Source organism: Macaca nemestrina, chromosome 13 (genome assembly GCF_043159975.1).
Source record: "Macaca nemestrina isolate mMacNem1 chromosome 13, mMacNem.hap1, whole genome shotgun sequence".
Taxonomy (NCBI): Eukaryota; Metazoa; Chordata; class Mammalia; order Primates; family Cercopithecidae; genus Macaca; species Macaca nemestrina.
The window spans coordinates 119,741,299-119,767,290 of NC_092137.1; the positions used below are offsets into that span (position 1 = coordinate 119,741,299).

General features: G+C 37.8%; 1 protein-coding gene across 13 annotated transcripts in view; it reads left to right on the forward strand.

The window, feature by feature from the left end:
• The window catches only part of LOC105490079 (testis specific 10), a 163,389-nt gene that overhangs the window by 108,869 nt on the left and 28,528 nt on the right, over positions 1-25,992 (forward strand). For 11 of the 13 annotated variants that reach the window (XM_011755377.3, XM_024795493.2, XM_071077293.1 and 8 more), the window contains one exon: positions 13,734-13,943. The exons of 1 other annotated variant lie outside the window; for it this stretch is intronic. In XM_011755377.3, the coding sequence (XP_011753679.1) occupies positions 13,734-13,943 (210 nt within the window). Of the gene's footprint in view, positions 1-13,733; positions 13,944-23,051; positions 23,267-25,992 lie in introns of those variants that run through there. One more of the 13 variants, XM_011755368.3, reaches the window with a different exon arrangement.

The following is a 25,992-nucleotide window of genomic DNA, read 5'->3' on the forward strand; positions in this document are numbered from 1 at the left end:
TCATTGATCTGTCTAATATTGACAGTGGGGTGTTTAAATCTCCCACTATTGTGTGGAAGTCTAAGTCTCTTGTAGGTCTCTAAGAACTTGTTTTATGAATCTGGGTGCTCCCGTATTGGGTTCATATATATTTAGGATAGTTAGCTTTTCTTGTTGCATTGATCTCTTTACCGTTATTTAATGCCCTTCTTTGTCTCTTTTGATCTTTGTTGGTTTAAAGTCTGTTTTATCAGAGATTAAAATTGCAACTCCTGCTTTTTTTTTTTTTTTTTTTTTTTTTGCTTTCCATTTGCTTGGTAAGTATTCCTCCATCCCTTTATTTTGAGCCTATGTGTATCTTCGGACATGAGATGGGTCTCCTGAATACAGCACACCAGTGGATCTTGACTATCCAATTTGCTAGTCTGTGTCTTTTAATTGGGGCATTTAGCCCAGTTACATTTAAGGTTAATATTGTTATGTGTGAATTTGATCCTGTCATTATGATGCTAGCTCGTTATTTTGCCCATTTGTTGATGAGGTTTCTTCATAGTATTGATGGTCTTTACAATTTGGTATGTTTCTGCCGTGGCTGGTACCAGTTTTTCCTTTCCAAGTTTAGTGCTTTTTTCAGAGCTCTTGTAAGACAGGCCTGGTGGTGACAGAATGTCCCAGCATTTGCTTGTCTGTAAAGGATTTTATTTCTACTTTGCTTGTGAAGCTTAGTTTGGCTGGATATGAAATTCTGGGTTGGAAATTCTTTTCTTTAAGAATGCTAAATATTGGCCCCCACTATCTTCTGGCTCATAGCGTTTCTGCAGAGATTTTCCCTTCATTCTGAAAGGTAGTTCTCCTGGGTGTAGGCTTCTTGGTTGACAAGAATTCTTGGTATTTTGGGTTGTATTGTTTTTTGAGCTCTTTGAATATGTTAGATCACTGCTTTCTGGATTCCATTGTTTCCACTTAGACATCAGCTGTTAATATTATTGGAGTTACTGTGCAATTGACAAGCCATTTTTTCCCTTGCTTCTTTCAATATATTTTCCTTGCTTTCAGCATTTTTATAATGATGTGTCTGATTGTAGATCTCTTAGCCTTTATCCTACTTGTTTATTTAGCATGCTAAATGTGAAGATTTTCCTTGAAATTTGTGAAGTTTCCAGCCATTATTTTTTCAATTATTTCTTCTGCTTGTTTCTCTCTATATATCCTCTCCTTCTAGTATCATATATGTAGGTTAGTGTGCTTAATAGTGTTCTACATTTTTCTGAGGTTTGTTCATTTTTCTTCATCCTGCTTTTGTTCTTCATCAAATTGCATAATCTCCATCAATCTTTTTCAAATGCATTGTTTCCTCTGCCAATACAGAATCCACTGCTGAGACCCTCTGGGAAAGTTTTTCATTTCAGTTATTGTAATTTCAAGTTTCAGACATTCCATTTTGTTCTTTTAAAAAAAATGATTTCTGTATCTTTTTTGATAATCTTTATTTGATGAGACATTGTCATTATATCTTCCTTTACTTCATTAACCATGTGTCATTAGGACCTTGAACATATTTTTAATGCTTACTTTGAAGTTTTGCTTGTTAAATATGACATCTGGTTGCTTGAAAATGTGTTCTTCTCAATCTTACAAAATAAAGAATGTGGCCAGGCATGGTGGCTCATGCCTGTAATCCCAGCACTTTGGGAGGCCGAGGCAGGTGGATCACCTGAGTTGAGGAGTTTGAGACCAGCCTGGCCAACATGGTGAAACCCTGTATCTACTAAAAAAAATTAGCCGGGCATAGTGGTGCACACTTGTAATCCCAGCTACTTGAGAGGCTGAGGCAGGAGAATCACTTGAACCTGGGAAGTGGAGGTTGCAGTGAGCTGAGATCGCACCACTACACTCCAGCCACTGCACTCCAGCCTGGGCAACAGAGTGAGACTCCGTCTCAAAAAAAAAAAAAAAAAAACCTCACAAAACAATGCAGACAGTACCTCTTTTGGGTAAATATGCACTTTTGCACATATACATGTGTATGTATAGTCAGTCTAGCACAGACAGAAGTTTGGAAGGCTATGCCCCAAATGTTGTAAGAGATCTGCTCCTGTTCCGTTCCTAAGCTTGATGGTAGAGACAGTTACTGCAGCACCGGACTTCAAGCCACATAACACAGTGGCCGAAGAGCAGCCTGACTGAGGTGAGGGAAATCTCAAGTCTGGTCAGAGCCCCAGACAGCTGACTGGCCTTCTCTGTGCTACCTGCTGGGCCCTCCTTGCTGAATAGGTTGGCCGTGTCCCATCTACAGGGTTTTCTTCCCTACTGAGGGGCCCCTTTAGGATGCCCCAGGGCCCACAGTCATTTCTGTTCTCGAATGTGGTACCACATAAGACCTACGTCCCAGCACACCTCAACTCAAAGACCTGTCTTGGCTCACAAAGGCTGTGAAGAGAACAAGATAACACTGGCCAAGCCTCCAAAAGTGAGTGACTCAAACCTTCAAAATCCTCGTGTTTGTCTATAAAAATGTCATCGTCAACCAGAGAGGTTGCAGTGAGCTGAGATAGCAACACTGCACTCCAGACTGAGCAACAGAATGAGTCCCTGTCTCCAAAAAAAAAAGGACAATTGTCTATTCATGTCCGTAGCCCACTTTTTGATGGGATTGTTTGTTTCTTTCTTGCTGATTTGTTTGAGTTCCTTGTACATTCTGGATATTATTCCTTTATTGGATGCATCGTTTGCAAAGATTTTCTCCCACTCTGTGGGCTGTTTACTCTGATGATTATTTCTTTTGCTGTGCAGAAGTTTTTTAGTTTAAGTTCCATCTATTTATCTTTGTTTTTGTTGCATTTGCTTTTGGGTTCTTGGTAATGAAGGGTTTGCCTAAGCCAATGTCTAGAAGGGTTTTTCCAATGTTATCTTCTAGAATTTTTATGGTTTTAGGTCTTAGATTTAAGTCTTTGATCATTTCGAGTTGATTTTGGTATAAGGTGAGAAATGAGGATCCAGTTTCATTCTTCTACATATAGCTTGCTAATTATCTCAGCACCATTTGTTGAATAAGGTGTTCCTTCCCCACTTTATGTTTCTGTTTGCTTTGTTGAAGATCAGTTGGCTGTAAGTATTTGGCTTTATTTATGGGTTCTCTATTCTGTTCCATTGGCCTATATGCTTATTTTTATACTAGTACCAGGCTATTTTGGTAACATAGCCTTGTAGTGTAGTTTGAAGTTGGGTAATGTGATGCCTCCCAATTTGTTCTTTTTGCTTAGTCTTACTTTGGATATTCTTAGAAATGCTTGTTCCCTGGTGCCGCAAAGAAATAGCACTTGAACATAAATTTAATTCTCTCAGCAAGGCCATTTTTGCTTTCTGTAGAAAGGGTGCCCATTGTAGATGGGACAATGGTGAAAGCACACTTCAACAAAGGAAAAGCAGACATATTTATCCCTTACGCATTTGGGTCATCCTTACTGCAGTGTCCTGCATCCATTGGCTGGAGCTGGACCTTACAGTCTTAAACTGATACCTGATTTGCTAATAACCTAAAACTTTCCTAAATAGGTAAGTGCAAGGGAGAACAAAGAAGAAGAGGAAGTTGCTTATGAAAGGTTTAAGGAAGCAGTAACAAGCAATAACATTTCCAAATAAGGAAGGGGCATAAGCTATGAACTAAGACTTGCCTGGGTCTGTCCAGACATGCCTGAGTAAGCCAAAGCAACTAACTGGGCTAAAGTGTAAGAACTAATAGTTGATAGGAGTCTTTAGAGTAAGGAGCTATTATTCCTGGTGTCTATTATTTTATTTTTAAACCAAGACGAGCTTTGAAGAGGAACTTTTCTACGTTCTACAGTATGCTGGCTCTTTTTCAGTCCCATACGAATTTTAAGATTTTTAGAATTGTATTTTCTAGTTCTATGAATAATGATGATGGCATTTTGATGGGAATTGCCTTGAATTTATATATTGTTTTTGGCAGTATGGTCATTTTTCTAATATTGATTCTACCCATCCATGAGCATGGGATGTATTTCCATTTGTTTCTGCTGTAAATGATTTCTTTCAGCAGTGTTTTGTAGTTTTCCTTGTAGAGATCTTTCACCTCCTTGGTTAGGTATATTCCTACGTTTTTTGTTTGTTTGTTTTGTTTTGTTTTGTTGCTATTGTAAAAGGAGTTGAGTTCTTGATTTGATTCTCAACTTGGTCGCTGTTGGTATATAGCAGTGATGATTTATGTACATAGATTTTGTATACTGAATTCATTTATCAGATCTAGGAGCTTTTTGGATGAATCTTTAGAGTTTTCTAGGTATATGATCATATAATCGGCAACCAGTGACAATTGACTTCCTCTTTACCAACTTGGATGCCTTTTATTTCTTTCTCTTGTCCGATTGCTCTGGCTAAGACTTCCAGTACTATGTGGAATAGAAGTAGTGAAAGTGGGCATCCTTGTCTTGTTCCAGTTCTTAGGGGGAATGCTTTCAATTTTTCCCCATTTAGTAATATTGTTTGTGGGTTTGTCATAGATGGCTTTTATTACCTTAGGGTATGTCCCTTCTATGCTGATTTTGCTGAGGGTTTTAATCATAAAGGGATACTGGAGTTTGTCAAATGCTTTGTCTGCATCTATTGAGATGATCATGTGATTTTTGTTTTTAATTCTGTTTATGTGGTCTATCATATTTATTGACTTATGTATGTTAAACCATCCCCGCATCCCTGATATGAAACCCACTTGATCATGGTGTGTTATCTTTTTGTTATGCTGTTGGATTCTGCTAGCTAGTATTTTATTGAGGATTTTTGCAGCTACGTTCATCAGGGATATTGGTCTGTCGTTTTCTTTTTTTGTTATGTCCTTTCCTGGTTTTGGTGTTAGTGTGGTATTGGCTTCATAGAATGATTTAGGGAGCTTTCTCTCTTTCTCTGCCTTGTGGAATAGTTTCAGTGGGATTGGTACCAATTCTTTGAATGTCTGATAGAACTCAGCTGTGAATTCATCTGGTCCTGGACTTTTCTTTATTGACAGTTTTATTATTATTATTATTATTACCATTTGAATCTTGCTGCTTGTAATCTAGAAGGGTTGTATGTTTCCAGGTATTTATCAGTTTCCTCTAGGTTTTCTAGTTTGTGTGTGTAACAATGTTAATAGTAGCCTTGAATGATCTTTTGTATTTCTGTGGTATTGGTTGTAGTATCTCCCATTTCATTTCTAACTAGGCTTATTTGGATCTTCTCTCTTCTTTTCTTGGTTAATCTTACTAATAGTCTATCAGCTTTGTTTATCTTCTCAATCAGCTTTTTGTTTCATTTATCTTTTGTAGTGGTGTTGTTGTTGTTGTTGTTGTTTCCATTTCATTTAGTTCTGCTCTGATCTTTATTATTTCTTTTCTTCTGCTGGGTTTGAGTTTGGTTTGTTCTTGTTTCTCCAGTTCCTTGAGGTGTGACCTTAGATTGTCTGTGCACTTTCAGACTTTTTGATGTAGGCATTTAATGGTATGAACTTTCCTCTTAGTACCACTTTTGCTGTATCCCAGAGGTTTTGATAAGTTGTGTCACTATTATTGTTCAGCTCAAATAATTTTTTAATTTCCATCTTGATTTCATTGTTGACCCAGAGATCATTCAAGAGCAGATTATTTAATGTCCATGTATTTTTATAGTTTTGAGGGTTCCTATTGGAGGTAATTTCCAGTTTTATTCCACTGTGGTTTGAGAAGATACTTGATATAAATTCGAGTTTTAAAAATTTATTGAGATTTGTTTTATGGCCTGTCATATGGTCTATTTTGGAGAACGTTCCTTGTGCTGATGAATAGAATGTATACCCTGCAATTGTTCGGTAGAATGTTCTGTAAATATCTGTGAAGTCCATTTCTTCTAGGTTATAGTTTAAGTCCATTGTTTCTTTTTAAACTTTCTGTCTTAATGACCTATTGAAGTCCCCCACTATTATTGTGTTGCCGTCTATCTCATTTTTTAGGGCTAGTAGTAATTGCTTATAAATTTGGGAGCTCCAGTTTTAGATGCATAAATATTTAGAATTGTGAGATTTTCCTGTTAGACTCTTCCTTTTATCATTATATAATGTCCCTCTTTGTCTTTTTTAACTGTTGTTGCTTTAAAGTTTGTTTTGTCTAATATAAGAAAAACTACTGCTGCTTGCTTTTGGTTTTCATTTGTGTGGAATGTGTTTTTCCACCCCTTTACTTTAAGTTTGAGTCCTTATGTGTTAGGCGAGTCTCTTGAAGACATCAGATACTTATTTGGTGAATTCTTATCAATTCTGCCATTCTGTATCTTTTAGGTAGCATTTAGACCATTTACATTCAGTGTTAGTATTGAGATGTGAGGTACTAGTCTATTCATTATGCTACTTGTTGCCCAAATACTTTGTTTTTCTTTAATTGTGTTATTGTTTTGTAGGCCTTGTGAGATTTATACTTTAAGGAGATTCTATTTTGGTGTGTTTCAAAGTTTTGTCTCAAGATTTAGAACTCCTGTCGGCAGTTCTTATAGTGCTGACTTGGTAGTAGCAAATTCTCTCAGCGTTTGTCTGAAAAAAAACTTTATCTTTTTTTTTTTTTTTTTTCATTTTTGAAGCTTAGTTTCACTGGAGACAAAATTCTTGGCTGATAATTGTTTTGTTTAAGGAGGTAAAAGATAGGACCCCAATGCCTTCTAGCTTGTATGGTTTCTGCTAAGAAATCTGCTGTTAATCTGATAGGTTTTTCTTTATAGGTTACTTGAAGCTTTTGCCTCACAGATCTTAAGATTCCTTCCTTTGTGTTGATTTTATTATTTATTTATTTATTTATTTTTGAGACGGAGTTTTGTTTTTGTCGCCCAGGGAGAGTGCAATGGCACTATCTCAGCTCACTGCAACCTCTGCCTCCTGAATTCACATGATTCTCCTGCCTCAGCCTCCAGAGTAGCTGGGATTACAGGCACCTGCCACCACGCCCAGCTAATTTTTTTATTTTTAGTAGAGAAAGGGTTTCACCATGTTGGCCAGGCTGGTCTCGAACTCCTGACCTTAGGTGATCCACCCGCCCCAGGCTCCCAAAGTACTGGAATTACAGATGTGAGCCACCGCACCTGGCTTGTGTTGACTTTAGATAACCTGATAACTATGTGCCTAGGTAATGATCTTTTTGCAATGAATTTCCAGGTATTCTTTGGACTTCTTGTATTTGGATGTTTAGATCTCTAGCAAGGACTGGAAGTTTTCCTCAATTATTCCCTTTAATAAGTTTTCTAAACTTTTAGATTTCTCTTCTTTCTCAGGAACACCAATTATTCTTAGGTTTAGTGATTTAACATAATCTTAAACTTATTGGAGGGTTTGTTATTATTACTGTTATTTTTCAAGACAGAGTTTCACTTTTGTTGCCCAGGCTGGAGTGCAATAGCACAATGGCTCACTGCAACCTCTGCCTTCTGGGTTCAAGCAATTCTCCTGCCTCAGCTTCCCAATGTTATTATTTTTTTAAATTCTTTTTTCCTTCTCTTTGTTGCAGTGGGTTAATTCAAAAGTCTTGTATTCACGCTCTCAATTTCTTTCTTCTACTTGTTCTAGTCTATTGTTGAAACTTTCCAGTGTTTTTTGCCTTTTTCTAAGTTTGACTTTTCATTTGCAGAAGTTGTGATTGTTTTTTATTCATGCTATCTATTTCTCTGGAAATTTTGTCATCCATATCCTATATTTCTTAAAATTTCTTTAAGTTGGTTTTCACCTTTTTCTGGTGCCTTCTTGAGTAGCTTAATAATCTACCTCCTGAATGCATTTTCTGGCAATTCAGAAAATGCCATTAAGAAATTTGTCATTCAGATATTTCTGGCAATTCAGTTCCCAATAAGTTCCTCATTTTCCATCTGAGACTTCCTCAGCCTGGACTTCACTGCTTATATCACTATAAGCATTTTGGTCAAAACAATTTAACAAGTCTCTAGGGAGTTCCAAACTTTCCCTCATCTTCCTGTCTTCTTCTGAGTCCTCTACACTCTTCCAACTTCTGCCAGTTACCCAATTACAAAGCTGCTGCCACATTTTCAGGGATTTTTATAGCAATGCCCTACTCAGTACCAGTTTTCTGTATTAGTTCTCACATTCTTATTTTAAAAATACCTGAGACTGGGTAATTTATAAAGAAAAGAGCTCTAATTGGCTAATGGTTCCGCATGCTCTACAGGAAACACAGTGGCTTCTGCTGTGCTTCTGGGGTGGCCTCAGGAAACTACTCATAGCAGAAGCCAGAATGGGAGCAGGCACATCACATGGCCAGAGCAGGAGGAAGAGATAGGGCAGGGAAGGTGTTACACACTTTTAAACAACCAGATCTTATGAGAACTCACTCACCATCATGAGAACAGCACCAAGGGGATGGTGATAAGCCATTCATGAAGGATTCAGTCACTTCCCATGATGCCCCACCTCCAACATTGAGGATTATAACGGGACATGAGATTTAAGTGGGAACACAGATCCAAATCATATGAATTATCTAGGACTTCTAGAAATATGTCGAATAGAACTGTTGAAAGAAGACATTCTTGCCTTGTTCCCAATCTTAGAGGAAAAACGTCTAGTTTCTTATCATTGTCTAATGTTAGCTGTAGGTTTTTTGTAGATTTTCTTTATCAAATTGAGAATTCTCCTCTATTCCTACTTTGTTGACAGTTTTTGTCATGAATGAATATTGAATTTTGTCAAATGCTTTTTCTGTATCTATGGATGTGAGTATATGATTTTGTTAACCTGTTGATGTGATGGATTACATCAACTTATTTTTGAATGTTGAATCAGCTTTGAATATCTGAAATAAATTGTACTTGGTCATGGTGTATAAGTCTTTTTACGCTTTATTGTATTTAATTTCCTAATATCTTGTTGAAGATTTTTGCATGTATTTTTCTGAGAGATATTAGTCTATAATTTGTATTTCTTGTAGTGTCTTTCTCTGGTTTTGGTATTAGGATAAATCATTTGTGCTATTTTCAAGAAATTGGTCCATTTGATCTAAGTTATCAAATTTGTGGGCATAGAGTTATTAATAATATTCCTTTATTATTATTTTTATGTCCATATAGTCAGTAGTAATGGCTTCTCTTTTATTTCAATATTAGTAATCTTTTCTTGATTAGCCTGCCCATGTGTGCATCAGTTTTATTGATCTTTTAAAGGAACCAACTTTTGATTTCTTTGATTTACTCTATTAATTTCCTGTTTTCAGTTTCATGGATTTCTGCTCTTATTTTTCTTTTCTTCTGTGTATGTAGTTTGGATGTTTGTTCTCTCCAAATTTCATGATGAAGCGTGATCTCTAAATGTTGGAGATGGGGTCTAGTGGGAGGTGTTTGGATCGTGGAGGCAGATCTCATGAATGGCTTGATGATCTCCCCAGGGTAATGGGTTGACATGGGATCTGGTTGTTAAAAGGTATCTGGGGCCGGACTTGTGGCTTACGCCTGTAATCCCAGCAGTTTGGGAGGCCTAGGAGGATGGATCACTTGAGGCCAGGAGTTCGAGACCAGCCAGGCCAGCATAGCAAAACCCCATCTCTACTAAAAATACAAAAATGCGCAGGGCATGATGACACACACCTGTAATCCCAGTTACTTGGGAGACTGAGGCATGAGAATTGCTTGAACCTGGGAGGCAGAGGTTGTAGTTGGCAGAGATCGTACCACTGCATTCCAGCCTGGGCAATGGAGTGAGACTTTGTCTCAGGAAAAAAAAAAAAAAAAAAAGGTACCTGAGACCTCTTTTCTCTCTCCCTTGCTCACTGTTTTGGTACGTGACACACCTCCTCCCCATTTGCCTTCCACCATCAATAAAAGCTTCCCAAGGCCTTCCCCAGGAGCAGATGCTGGCACAATGCTTCTTGTACAGCTGGTAAAACCATGAGTGAAATAAACTCTTTTTTTAAATAAATTACACAGTCTCAGGTATTCTTTTACAGCAACTCAAAACACACTAATACATCTGCTTTTTTTTTTTTCTTTTTTGGATTTAATATGTTCTTCTTTTTCCTAGTTTCTTAAGGTAGAAGCTTAGGTTATTTTTTGTTTGTTTGTTTGTTTGGAGACAGAGTTTCGCTCTTGTTGCCCAGGCTGGAGTGCGATGGCAGGATCTCGGCTCACTGCAACCTCCACCTCCCAGGTTCAAGTGATTCTTCTGCTTCAGTCTCCTGAGTAGCTGGGATTACAGGTGCCTGCCACCATGCCCAGCTAATTTTTTGTATTTTTAGTGGAGACGGGGTTTCACTATGTTGACAAGGCTGGTCTCAAACTCCTGACCTCAGGCGATCCACCTGCCTCGGCCACCCAAAGTGCTGGGATTACAGGTGTGAGCCACCACTCCCAGCCAGGTTATTAATTTCAGATATTCCTTCTTTTCTAATATGTGCACTCAGTGCTACAAATTTCTTGTAAGTACTGCTTTAACTACATGCCACAAATTTTGGTAAGTTATATTTTAATGTTTATGTCATTCAAAAATATTCTAACTTTTTTTTGTGATTTCTTCTTTGACCTATGTGTTATTTAGAAGTATGTTGTTAAATTTCTAAATATTTTGGGACTTTCCAACGATCCTTCTGTTAATGTATTTCTAGTTCAACTCCATTGTGGTCTGAGAGTGTACTTTGTATGATTTTTGCTCTTTTAAGTGTGTTCAGATGTGTTTTAATAGGGCATATGTGGTCTAAGTGAATGTTGCATGTGAGCTTGTAAAGAATGTGTAATGTGTACCGATCTTTGACAAACCTGACAAAAACAAGAAATGGGGAAAGGATTCCCTATTTAATAAATGGTGCTGGGAAAACTGGCTAGCCATATGTAGAAAACTGAAACTGGATCCCTTTCTTACACCTTATACAAAAATTAATTCAAGATGGATTAAAGACTTAAATGTTAGACCTAAAACCATAAAAACCCTAGAAGAAAACCTAGGCAATACCATTCAGGACATAGGCACAGGCAAGGACTTCATGTCTAAAACACCAAAAGCAATGGCAACAAACGCCAAAATTGACAAATGGGATCTAATTAAACTGAAGAGCTTCTGCACAGCAAAAGAAACTACCATCAGAGTGAACAGGCAACCTACAGAATGGGAGAAAAATTTTGCAATCTACTCATCTGACAAAGGGCTAATATCCAGAACCTACAAAGAACTCAAACAAATTTACAAGAAGAAAACAAACAACCCCATCAAAAAGTGGGCAAAGAACAGAACAGACACTTCTCAAAAGAAGACATTTATGCAGCCAACAGACACGTGAAAAAAAGCTTATCATCACTGGCCATCCAAGAAATGCAAATCAAAACCACAATGGCATATCATCTCACACCAGTTAGAATGGCGATCATTAAAAAGTCAGGAAACAACAGGTGCTGGAGAGGATGTGGAGAAATAGGAACACTTTTATACTGTTGGTGGAACTGTAAACTAGTTCAACCATTGTGGAAGACTGTGTGGCGATTCCTCAAGGATCTAGATCTAGAAGTACCATATGACCCAGCCATCCCATTACTGGGTATATACCCAAAGGATTATAAATCATGCTGCTATAAAGACACATGCACACGTATGTTTATTGTGGCACTATTCACAATAGCAAAGACTTAGAACCAACCCAAATGTCCATCAGTGATAGACTGGATTAAGAAAATGTGGCACATATACACCATGGAATACTATGCGGCCATAAAAAAGGATGAGTTCATGTCCTTTGTAGGGACGTGGATGCAGCCGGAAACCATCATTCTGAGAAAACTATTGCAGGGACAAAAAACCAAACACCACATGTTCTCACTCATAGGTGGGAATTGAACAATGAGAACGCTTGGACACAGGAAGGGGAACATCACACACCAGGGCTTGTCATGGCAGGGGGAGCGGGGAGGGATAGCATTAAGAGATATACCTAATGTAAATGACGAGTTAATGGGTACAGCACACCAACATGGCACATGTATGCATGTGTAACAAACCTGCATATTTTGCATATGTACCCTAGAACTTAAAGTATAATTTAAAAAAAAAAAATAATGTGTATTCTGCTGTTTTTGGATAAAGTACTCTATAAATATTAAGAACCAATTGATTGATAATGGTATTTAGCTGAATTGTATCCTTGCTGACTTTCTGCCTGCTTGGTCTGTCAATTACTGATACATGGGTGTTGCATTCTCCAATAATAATCTATAATAGTAATCTAGAATAGTATCTCTCCTTGCCATCCTATCAATTTTTTTGCCTCACATATGTTGGCATGTTGTTAGGGACATACACATTAAGGTTTGTTATGTCTTCTTTGAAAATTAACTTTCTGCAATCATTATGTCATGCCCTCTCTTTATTACTGACAATTTTCCTTTCTCTGAAATTTGCTTTGTCTGGTATTAATGTAGCTACCCTAACTTTCCTTTTAGTAGCATTAACATTTAAATATTAATATTAATTTATTGTAGATAAATAAGTAGATCTTGTTTTCTTATCCACTCTGACCATTTGTCTTAATTGGGGTATATAGATTAGTCATAGTTAAAGTAATTATAGTTGGATTAATATTTCCCATATTTATAAGTATACTTATTGCACTGTTCATTTGTTTAGTCTTCAGCTGCTCTTCTGCCTTTTTTGGTTTTAATTGAGCATGTTATATGATTCCATTTTGTTTTTTCTCTTAGGGTATTAATTATATTTTCTTTTTATGTATTTATATAGTTATTTGTATCATTATTAATATATGACTCCTCTAGTAGTCTGGATGTTTCATTAGAGCAGATACCACTTACCATTGAATATGTACAGTGACTGGAACGGAGTGTATATTCAATAAATATGTGATGAATGGGTGGGTGGATGGAAGGATGGATAAAAAGTTGGCTTGAAGAATAAGAAAGAGTGAGTGAGGAAGGAAGGGAAGAGATAGAGAAAAAGTAGGAGTGAATTATGGCCAAATAACTTATAGTGGGAGCAAATTATAGTGCTTTACACTTGTGAAATCACTTGTAAAAACACATAAATGTATTTGCCTCTCAGTTCCTCTTGTCTTCACATTATCGCAAACAAATACTTCTCTGTAGGTGGCAGTGCACTTACATAAGACATTTTTCTAAAAGAAAAGGGTGGGGGTGGAATTATCTTGAACATTCGAAAGCATTTATGTAACTTGAATCTCATAGTTTTAAAAACATGCTCTTTTTTCCTATAATGTGGATATATACTTCATTTATACTTGCCCTTAGTCTTTTTCCCTCAGAGGTATTAAAGAGTTATCAGTTTTCATTTTATGACATCATGATTGAAATCAACATGCCAGTCAAGAATTCAAAAACAGGTGTTGTGAATAAGACAGTGGCTAGCATTTTTGTTTTTAACAACAACAATAGCATTTGTAGTATAAAATAATTGAAACTGGCTAATATAGTTGGTCAAATGATATATCTCAACTAGCTTTGGGGCTGGAGACTTTTCAGTGGGAAAAGTTTCTTTTTCCTAAGTACGTTAAAAAGAATGACCAGTTGACCACCCTGCTCGTGAATTATGTAAAAAAAATAAAAACCTGAATTTATATTAGAGTGTTTTGTACATATTGTTACCACCTATATTATCTAAAACTTCATACAAGCTAAATGCACTATTCTTAGATTTGCCCCACTTTGTTTTTCTATGTTGTAGTTTTCTTCCAGTTTAATATGTATGTATACATACATATATATATATATATATAATTTTATTCTTACAGCACTTAAATGCAGAAAGGTCTTACAAGTCCCAGATTTCTACCTTACATAAGTCTGTTGTAAAAATGGAAGAGGAGCTTCAGAAGGTTCAGTTTGAAAAAGTGTCCGCTCTTGCAGATTTGTCTTCTACTAGGGAACTCTGTATTAAACTTGACTCAAGCAAAGAACTTCTTAATCGACAGCTGGTTGCTAAAGATCAAGAAATAGAAATGGTATGTAATATATTTTTAAAATCTTCTTTAAAATGGCTGTTACTGTAAAGTTAGTATAATTTTGGAAAAATAAGTTCTTTTTTATGTAATATTACATCAAGCCATGTCTTTGAACTTAGAGTTTATTTTTTTATTTTTAAAATCCAAGAGGTTAGTTTATGACAGCTGTATTCCAAACAGCTTAAGACTGTAACAAAAACTCTTCCTTGGAGCGTGTGATTTGCATTTACTTTTAGCCGGCAGAATCATAAAACACACTGACATAGCGATCAGCAAAGAACCACGAGGTTGAGGTTTATTTAGCTAAATTTTAACTTTAATGATATTCTTTTAAGCTAAATTTATTTATTAATTGGCCGGGTTCTTTTAACTGTAACTCAGTTGATTGTATCTACTTTGTGCCTGACATCGTACTTGCCACTGGGAGTATAATTTTCAAAAGATATAGGTTCCCATCCTCAGGGACTTCCCACTGACATACAAGTAATTCGTAATGAATGATATATTAATAAGAGACACTAAAAGCTTTATAGAGGAAATTTCTATTCAGCCCAGGAATATCAGGGAGGAGTACACAAGGAGATACTGAGGAGCTCTAAAGGAATGAGGCATCCCATTCAAATGGGAAAACAACACAGGCAAGGGTATGGAGTGAATAATAAGTACTTTGTAATGGCTAGTGTAGCTTGCACGGGAGGAAGTGGCTGGGGAGATAGAGCCCGAATTTTAAAGTATGTGTAGAAGATGCATAGTGTATTTGAAATAGTGGAAAATTTTGGTCATGTTTAAATTTCTGTTACTGCCAAACCCTATTGAACTTTTATTTTTTATTTTTTAATTTTTGAGATGGAGTCTCACTCTGTCGCCAGGCTGGAGTGCAGTGGCACGATCTCAGCTCACTGCAACCTCCAGCTCCCTGGTTCAAGTGATTCTCCTGCCTCAGTCTCCCAAGTAGCTGGGTTTACAGGCGTCTGCCACCACGTCCAGCTAATTTTTGTATTTTTAGTAGTGATGGGGTTTCACCATTTTGGCCAAGATGGTAGGCCTCGATCTCCTGACCTCGTGATCCTCCCACCTCGGCCTCCCAAAGTGCTAGGATTACAGGTGTGAGCCACCGCGCCCGGCCAAACCTTTTATTTTGTTAGTCTGCAGTTGGATAATGTATTTGAGAATCATGTATCTAGTTTGTTTCTGTAAGGGCCACTGTTAATGTTTTAATGAAGTGATACATGCTGGAATTCTCACTCTTCAAATTATCTTTTATTTAAATAAGAACATTTTAGGCCGGGCGCGGTGGCTGACGCCTGTAATCCCAGCACTTTGGGAGGCCGAGGCAGGCGGATCATGAGATCAGGAGATCGAGACCATCCTGGCTAACACGGTGAAACCCCGTCTCTACTCTAAATACAAAAAAACTAGCCGGGCGAGGTGGCGGGCGCCTGTAGTCCCAGCTACTCGGGAGGCTGAGGCCGGAGAATGGCGTGAACCCGGGAGGCGGAGCTTGCAGTGAGCAGAGATCCGGCCACTGCACTCCAGCCTGGGTGAGAGAGCGAGGCTCCGTCTCAAAAAAAAAAAAAAAAACAAAAACATTTTAATGATGAAAGTAACTCAAGAATAGGTACTCACTATAAAAATTCAAACAGGCTGTGCATAGTGACTCACGCCTGTAATCCCAGCACTTTGGGAGGCCAAAGCAGGTGGATCACCTGAGGTCAGGAGTTTGAGACCAGCCTGACCAACGTGGAGAAACCCTGTCTCTACTGAAAATGCAAAAATTAGCTGGGCGTGGTGGCGCGTGCCTGTAGTCCCAGCTACTCGGGCGGCTGAGGCAGGAGAATTGCTAGAACCCAGGAGGCGGAGGTTGCCGTGAGCCAAGAATCGTGCCATTGCACTCCAGCCTGGGCAACAGGAGCGAAATTCCGTCTAAAAAAAAAAAAAAGAAAAAATTTCAAATAATACGTCCTTTACACTTTTTTACTGATGTTTTTAAATTGGAAAAGTCTTACCTGTTACTCTGACACAAAATGAAGTAGAAATATCAGAACATGTCACACGAAAGGTTATTAGAAAATACACTATGACCAAGTAGGGTATATTCTAGTAATCTTCTTAAAGTTTTGAAATCATTGCCCTTAGCAAAACTATATATAAATCTTGATAATGATTTATATTAATTTAAAAAATTTTAAAGATGTTTACTCCAAGTTTTGTAGCTTACTTCCTGTTTCCAAAGTACTTTAAGTTACCCTGACATTAATCTTTTTTCTTTTATTTTGCTTTGGAATTTAATTATTTACGTCTGCATCTTTATCTTCTCAAAGCAACAATCTCAACCATCCTATTTATTTTTGTATTCTTTTTAGCTGTAATATGTATATAGGAGGTACTCAGATAGTTTTCTTCTAGATTAAACTTTTGATTTTGGGATATAATGGTAGATTTGCATGCAATCGTAAGAAATAGTATAGAGAGATCCTGTGTACCCTTTACCTGGTTTCGCCCAATGGTAATATCTTGAAAAATTATATATATTGCAATACTCTATTAGATATTTGACATTGATTTAGGGTGATGCAGAGCATTTCCATCACAGGAACCATTGTGATGCCCTTTTGTAGCCCTGTCCACTTCTCTCCTATCCCCAAACCCTCCTTAATTCCTGGCAATCATTAATCTGTCTTCCATTTCTATAATTTTGTCATTTCATGAATATTACATAAATGGAATAATACAATATGTAACCTTTTGGGATTGGCTTTTTTCACTCAGCATAATTCTCTAGCGATTCATCCAGGTTGTTGAATGTGTCAATAGTTCATTCCTTTTTATTACAGAAGAATGTTCATCCTGTTGGTGTAACACAGTTCGTTTAACCATTTACCCACGGAAGAATGTCTGTGTTATTTCCAGTTTTTGGATATTACAAATGAAATGTTTAGGTTTTTGTATGAGCATAAGTTTTCATTTCTCTGTAAATCCGCAGGAGCACAATTTTGGGTTCTTGTGTTAGTTGCAGGATTAATTTTTTAGCCAAGTGCCAACCTGTCTTCCCAGGTATCTGTACCATTTTGCATTCCCACCAAGAATGTATGAGTGACCTCATTTCTCCACATCCTTGCCAGCATTTGCTGTTGCCACTGTTTTTTAATTTTGCCATTCTGAAATGTGTACAGTACTTTATCATGGTAGTTTTAATGTGTATTTCCTTAATGACTAATGAAATTGAAATTCTCTTTGTGTGGTTGTTCGCCATCTCTATATCTTCTACAGTGAAACGTCTCTTTGTCTTTTGTCCATGTTCTCATTGGATAGATGTCTTTTTTAATGTTCAGTATGGAGAGTTCTTTATTCTACATACTAGTTCTTTATCACAGCAGCCCCCAACCTTATTGGCACCAGGGACCAGTTTCATGGAAGAGTTTTTCCACACACTGGGTGGGTGATAGGGAATGGTTTCAGGATGATTCAAGTACATTACATTTATGGTGCACTGATTTCTGTTATTATTATATTGTGATATATAATGAAATCATTATGCAACTCACCCCAATGTAAAATGATTGGGAGTCCTGAGCTTCTTTTCCTGCAACTAGACAGTCCCATCTGGGGGTGATACGAGACAGTGACGCCCGAAAGATGTTGCTTAAGTCCAGTCTACTCTGTAATCTCATTTTGGTTGCTGTCACCGTAGAAAACTCTGCATCACAAAGATAGGATGTTGGAAACGGAAGCAGGCTTTTCAGTGTTTTTGTGGCAACCTCAGGTTATTCTGCCTCGACTTTAATCCAGAACGGATGGAGATTTGAAATTGTCTCAACGTACTTTTAAAGCCACCATCATTTGTGATCTCAAGCAGTTGATCCTCTTCTGGCACTGACAAAGTCGATTCACCTGGCATATTCACAAATGGGTTGCAGATCCATTCCTTCCAAGTCCAGGGGTCTTTTGTGATTGGGAAATAATGCTCAAACTCTTTTGAAAGCTGAGATAGGTGATCATACACCAACTGGGAGAAAGAAGGCCCTGGCTCACCCTCCTTCAAAATCTCCGCCAATGTTTGAAACATGTCAAAGATCCCAGGATTCACTTGTTGCCTCCAATATTCCAGTTTGGCTTTGTTTTGTTTTGTTTTGTTTTGTTTTCACTCTGTCACCCAGGCTGGAGTGTGGTGGCGCGATCTCAGCTCACTGCAGCCTCCGCCTCCCAGGTTCAAGCGATTCTCCTGCCTCAGCCTCCCAAGTAGCTGGGATTACAAGTGCCTGCCACCACACCTGGCTGATTTTTGTATTTTTAGTAAGACAGTATTTCACCATGTTGGCCAGGCTGGTCTTAAACTCCTGACCTCAAGTGATCTGCCTGCCTTGGCCTCCCAAAGTACTGGGATTACAGCAGTTTAGTTTTGAACGCGGCCACTTTATCTGCCAACTTGAACGCAGTTGTCATTCTCCGTTGAAGTGACAAATGGAGTTTGTTGAGCAGGTTGTATAGGTCACACAAGTAAGCAAGTTTTGAGACGCATTCTGTGTCACTGAAATGTGCTTCCAGTGGCGACATTTTCTAAAAGAAATCCCTGGAGTTGCTCTCGTAACTCGGAAACTCTGGCCAGTGATACACCTTTAGAAAGTCATCTCACTTCTGTGTGTAAGAGAAGACATGTTTGCTCTGCATCCATCTCTTCACAGAGCTATGCGAACAGACGTGAGTTAAGGGCATGCACTTTAACGTGGCTAATAATTTTAATCACATCCTGCAAAACATTAAGTTCAGGTGATATTGTTTGGATAGCCAGCATTTCTCTATAGATGACACAGTGTGTAGACTCACATTCAGAGGTGACCTCTTTGACCCAAGTAATGAAATCAGACAGCCATCCAGCCATGGCAACCACTGCATCTGTGCATATACTGACACAAAATGACCAATTTAGTTTTCCTGATATGTCATCATTCAAAGACTTGAGTAGTCTGCAACTGTGATGTTGGTTGGCAACAAAAGTGCGCATAACATATCTTCCTGCACATGCTCCTGAAAAATATGTCACACAGAAACAAGCATTGTTGCCTTGCTGTCAACATCGGTAGACCCATCAACCTGGATTGCATACCATGGTGACTCATTAATCCTCTCTAACAATTGTGTTGCAATATCTTCTGTTATTTCATCAATTCATCTAGTTATTGGTGCTAGTCAAAAGATGAACACATGCCACCTTTTGAACTTCAGCCTCTCCTAAAATTTTATGACATATATCCTTATCAGTATGCAGGATCAACTCTCCACCAATAGCAAAGGGCTTCTTAGCATTAGCAACGTGTTTAGCCACTAAAAATGATGCTCTCAGTGGAGACACATTCGATGAAGTGGTGGTCTTTAATAATTACTTCTGTTCTTTGTGTTCACATTTTTTTTTCTTTTGAAAAACTCCAAAGCTTGTCTTTTAATACAGGGTGCTTGGTCTCCACGTGGCAAAGCAGTTTTGAAGGTTTCATGATTTCACTGGATAGCCGGTTACCACATCATACAAAGCAGACTTGGAGAATGTGAATCACCTGTTGCAATGAACCTGTAATTTAAGTAGGACTCGGTATCTTCTTTTAAATGCAGCTTTCCTTTTCTTGACAGTCTTAGAGTCTTCTGCTGCCTCATCATTGGGTCTTTTGCCTTTTTCAAAGGAGCTCTCTAGTGATGTTTGTTTTTTACTCATTTTGGCCAGGGTTAGCTTGTGGGCTTGCCAAAACTGTGACTGAGACAAGTACTCCGTGCAGGAAAGAGACACGGATGGAAGTGGCGAATAAAAAAATGGGCGGGCCACCTGCAGACGAAAATAAGTGTCAGATTCTGACTTAAAGCCTGCCGCCAGATGCAACTGTACAATTGAAGCACATCAACTCACTTGCCACTATAAAGCCTACCACCAGATGCAACTTAATTGCCACTTGCCACTCAGCGATAGGGTTTTGATATGAGTCTGCAAGCAATTGATTGATTAAAGTCTCCTTGCAGCCAACCCTCTCTGCTAATGTTAATCTATATTTGCGGCAGCTGCCCAGAGCTAACATCAGTGCCTCAGCTCCACCTCAGATCAGCAGGCATTAGATTCTTTTAAAGAGTGCACAACCCAGATCCCTTGCCTGTGTAGTTCACAGTAGGGTTCCACTCCTATGAGCATCTAACGCTGCTGCAGATCTGACAGGAGGCGGAGTTCAGGCAGTAATGCGAGTGATGGGAAGCAGTTGTCAATACAGATGAAGCTTTGCTGGCTCACCTGCCACTCACCTCCTGCTGTGCTGTGCTCGGTTCCTAACAGACCACAGACTGGTAGCGGTCTGTGGCCCAGAGGCTGGGGAACTCCTGCTTTATCAGATATGTGGTTTGCAAATATTTTCTCTCACTAAGTATGTGGCTTGTGGTTTTTTCCTCTTAACAGGGTCTTTCTCAGATAAAAAGTTTTCAGTTTTGATGAAGTCGCATTTATAAATTTTCCTTTTATGGATTGTGCTTTTGGCTTTAAGTCTAAAAATTATTTACTATAGCTCTAAATTCCAAAGATTTTCCTACTTCTTATTCTAAATGTTTTATAGTTTTATTTTTCACATTTAATTCTGTGACCCATTTTGAGTTAATTCTGTGTGAAGTGTGAGGTTGACATAGAGGTTCTCTTTTTTTTTTTTTTTTTTTGCCTATGAATATCCAACTGCTTCTGTACCATTTGTTTAAAAAGCTATCTTTCTGCCATTGAATTGATTTTGTACTCTTGTGAAAAATCAATTGGGTATATTTGTGTGTGGGTCTATTTCTTGGTTTTCTATTCTTTTACATTTACCTATATATCTATCTTTCCCCCAATACCACAGAATTTTTGGTTACTGTAGTTATATATTAAGTCTTTAATTTAGGTTCATCTGCTTTATTCCTTTTTTTTTTTTCCAAAATTGTTTTAGGTATTCTAGTCTCTTTGATTTTTCACATAAATTTTAGAATAATCTTTTTATATCTACAAAAATCCTGCTTGAATTTTGATAGGAATTGCATTAAAATTGCATTAACTTGGGGAGAATTAACATCTTTACTATGCTAAGGCTTCCACTTCATGAACGTGATATGTCTTATTTAGATCTTCCTTGATTTCTTTTGTTAACTGTGTAGTTTTCAGCATGCAAGTTCTGTACATTTTGGATTTCCACCTACAAAATGAAAAGAAGTATTCTTTTTTTGAGCTATTGTAAGTGGTATTTTAGTTTTAATGTCATTGTCAATGTGTTCCTTGCTAGTATGTAGAAGTACAATTGATTTTTGTTTTTTTGTTTTCTTTTGGTTTGGTTTTAGAGATTGGGTCTCACTCTGTCGCCCAGGCTGGAGTGCAGTGGCACATAGATTACTGCAGTCTTGAACCCCTGGGCTCAACTAATTCTTTCACCTCAGCCTCCTAAGTAGCTAGGTGGCACTACAGACATGTGTCACCATGCCTGGCTAATATTTTGATTTTTGTAGAGATGGGGGTCTTGCTATATTGCCCAGGCTGGTCTTGAACTTCTGGCCTTAGGCAATCCTCCTGCCTCAACCTCCCAAAATGCTGGGATTACAGGCATTAGCCAGCATGCCCAGCCAACAATTTTATTTTATTTTATTTTTTTTGAGATGGAGCCTTGCTCTGTCACCCAGACTGGAGTACAGTGGTACGATCTTGGCTCACTGCAACCTCCACCTCCTGGGTTGAAGTGATTCTTCTGCCTCAGCCACCCGAGTAGCTGGGATTACAGGCATGTGCCACCACACCCAGCTAATTTTTGTGTATTTAGTAGAGACAGGGTTTCATCATGTTTCCCAGGCTGGTCTCAAACTCCTGACATCAAGTTATCTGCTCGCCTCAGCCTTCCAAAGTGCTGAGATTACAGGCATGAGCCACTGTGCCCAGCCAACAGTTTTAATTTTTGAATGTTTATCTTGTATCCTATGAACTTGCCAAATCCACTTAGTAGTTCTGGGAGTTTTCCTGCAGATTCCATGGGGTTTTCTAGGTAAACAACCACTGTATCTGAAAATTAAGACAGTTTTATTCTTTTCTGATCTGTGTACCTTTTCTTGCCTTCTTGCACTGTTTCATACATAAGCACTATGTCAATTAAGAATGGTGAAAGTGTACATCTTACCTTCTTCCCAATATTACAGAGAAAGCATTCAGTGTTTCACCACTAGTGTTATCTGTAGTATTTTGTAGTTGCTTTTTATCAAGTAGAGGGATTTTCCCTCTATTCCCATATTTCTAAGAGGTTTTATCATAGATGGATGTTGAATTTTGTCAGATGCTTTTTCAGCATCTAATTATAAGATCCAATTATTTTTCTTATTTAGCCTATTAATATGATAGATCACATTGATTGTTTTTGAATTTTGAACTAGCCTTCCATCCCTGAGATAACTCAGATAATTTTAAATAAGAAAAGAGAAGTTAGGGTCAAAAATATCAATATTGCCACCTTCATTCTCCTATAAAAATAGTTTAAAGCACTATGTGGACCTTTTTGTCAGTCTTAGTTTTCTTTGCTTTTCTTTCTTTAAAAAATATATTTACTGAGCTATATTTGTTGATATATCATTCACATAATATACAATATACCCTGGTCTTGATTTTCTATCTCTAAATTAATAGTATATCTCTTAACTAACTCTTCTCAAGAGGAATTTTGAGAGCATGAATTCCAAATGTTCTTCCTTTAATATCTTTTAATGAATACTTATGCTATGGATGATTTCCTTAGGCATCATATGAGAAGTGCTTTGGAAAATCTCATATAATTTTTGAAGGAAGCAAAGGATTTTTAAAAATGTAGTCATCACCTTAGGCTACAATGGATTTCAGAACCTAAAACCAGAATAAGGTATTTTCTCCCACTATAGACATTTTGGTACATTTCCTTCTGGCCCTTTTATTTTCCTAGCCAGATTTTTGTGTTCTTTTGCATAGTTGCAAAATAATATATTAAATGGATTATTCTACTTTTTACCATTTCTGTATAAAAAATTAAAAATTTTTATTACTGTATAAAAAACAACATGGAAAATTTTTTTACATAAAACTTTTATCACATTTTGCATTATATCCTTAAGATGGATTCCCACAAGTGGAAATTTTGGCACATACAGCCAACGAGCTTTCAAAAAGCCACTGCTTCACAATTAAGAGGAAACATCATGAAAACAAAAATGGAAACAATAGACCAGTTAGAAGTTGAATAGAGAACCATGGACAGCAGCAGCTAACAAGAGCCCTTCTGGGATCAGAGCAAGCCTCAAAACCTTGCCTCAAAACTACCCCTTCTCCTGTGAGTTTGACAGAGAGTAGAATGGTGGTGATGAGGGGTTGGGGGCAAGGGGAGTAGGGGAAGAAGGGAGACGTTGGACAAGGGGTACAAATTTTCAGTTACAAGGTGAATAAGTTTGGGAGATCTAATATACAGCATGGTAACTACAGTTAATATACTGTATACTTGAAATTTGCTGTGAATAGATCTCATGTGTTCTTAACACACACATACAATAGTAACTAGATGAGAGAGAGGTGATGGATATGTTAGCTTAATTTTGACAATCATTTTACAATGTATGTGTGTATCAAAACATCATGTTATATTCCTTAACTATGTATAATTTTTATTTGTCAATCATACCTCAACAATGCTTAGGTTAGGAAGTAGTACCCCTTCAAAGGGATCAAATGTAACTGGATCAGACTGTGAAGCAACGTTACCCACAGTTGATTGTCAAAATAAATAGAACAGTCAGCTAGCAATTAATAGAGACTAATAGTTGGATTTGATACCAGTAGGGACAGACTAGCCAGACACTTAACAGGGAGATCAGAGAGAGACAATCAAAGAGAGCCTGGCTAAATCCATTGTCATCCTAATGGATTTAGGGAGAGGCTAGAATGGGAGAGGCTAGAATGACTGTGTAAATGCCCATGGGAGGGGATGGGGTAACTATGTGCATACCCTGAGGAGCAACATCAGAGGCTATCTACTGCAAGGGGAATAGACATCACAGAAACAGTCCAGACAGATAAATAAGGAAATAAGCCAACCATAACAAGCCCCAAGATGGGGAGGATCAGTATTGAGACATGCTACAATATATTATGTAAAATTTCTAGTTTTCAACAACAAAAATTTAACCCTCAAAAAGCCAGGAAAATGCAGCCCATCCATAGGAAAATAAAGCAAACAAAAGAAACTGTCTTTTAGAGCAGCTTATTATTTCCTTATTATTAGTCTCTATTTGATAAGGCACTGTTATTACTCCTTCTTTTACTTTTTTCTTTCTTTTTTTAGTTGACAAATAATAATTGTGTATATTTATGGAGTACAATGTGATGTTTTGGTCTATGTATGTAGAAAGATTTGATGTATGTATGGTAGACAGGTTTAATTAAGCTAATAACATATCAACCAAATTATCAACTTATTTTTTGCAGTGATATTAAAATTTTATCTTTTAGCAATTTTGAATTATACAGTAGATTATTATTAACTGTGGTCGCCATACAGTGTAATAAATCACCAAAACTTATTTCTCCAGTCTAACTAAAACTTTGGACTCTTTGATCAACATCTCCCCTTTCTCCATCCTTCCTCCTCCCACCATTCTACTCTGTTTCTATAAAGTCAGCTTGTTTAGATTCCACTTACAAGTAAGATCATACAGTATTTGTCTTTCTGTGCCTGGCTTATTTCAGTTAGCATAATGTCTTCCAATTCCACCCAGTTCACCATGAATGACAGAATTTTTTTCTTTTAAAAGGCCGTATAGTAGGAATCCCCAGCCCTTGGGTCGCAGACCTGTCCGGGCCCATACCTGTTACCACAGACTGATACCAGTCCTAGCCACACAGCAGGAGGTGAGCGGTGGGTGAGTGAGCATGACTGCCTGAGCTCCCCCTCCTGCCAGATCAGCAGTGGCATGAGATTCTCATAAGAGCGTGCACCCTATCGTGAACTGCGCATGCAAGGGATCTCGGTTGCACACTCCTTGTGAGAATCTAACTAATGCCTGATGATCAGAGGTGGAAAAGTTTCATCCCAAAATCATCCCCACCCCCTCTGCTGTCCATGGAAAAATTGTCTTCCATGAAACCAGTTCCTGGTGACAAAAAGGTTGGGGACTGCTGCTGTATAGTATTCCATTTTGTATATATACCACATTTTCTTTATCCATTCATCTATTTTTGGCCTTACTTTACTTCCTTAAGTATGACTTCCTTTATTTCTTTGAACATATTTAAAATTGCTGCTTTGGTCCAGGTGCTGTGGCTCACGCCTGTAATCCCAGCACTTTGGGAGGCTGAGGCGGGCGGATCATGAGGCCAGGAGATCGATACCATCCTGGCTAACATGGTGAAACCCTGTCTCTACTAAAAAAATACAAAAAAATTAGCTGGGTGTGGTGGTGGGTGCCTGTAATCCCAGCTACTTGGGAGGAGGAGGCAGGAGAATGGCGTGAACCTGGGAGGCAGAGCTTACAGTGAGCCGAGATCATGCCACTGCACTCCAGCCTGTGTGGCAGAGTGAGACTCTGTCTCAAAAATAAAAATAAAAAAAGAGCTGCTAAGTCTGACTGTATATGTTTGCTGTCCTTTCTTCTATCAACTTCTTTAAAAGCTATTAACATTTAAAAGTAATAATTGTAACAATATATCATTGGACTTGTGACATATATAGATGTCAATGTAAGACACTAATATCACTAATGAGAGAAGGAAGAAATACAGCTATGTAGGAATAGCATTTCTGTATTGTGCTGTAAATAAACAGTTCAACAGTAATAGTTACAGATGTCAATACCCTACTTTTAATAATGAAGAGAGCAGCTAAGCAGAACATCAACGAGGAAATACAGGATTTCAACAACACAAAAACCAAATTGGCATTAACATAAATATATAAAACACTCTTCCAACAACAGTAGAATACATAGTCTTGTCAACATGGAAGACCCTCCAGACCATTAGGCCATAATGAAAGCCTCAGTAGATTTAAGAGGATTGAACTTATGC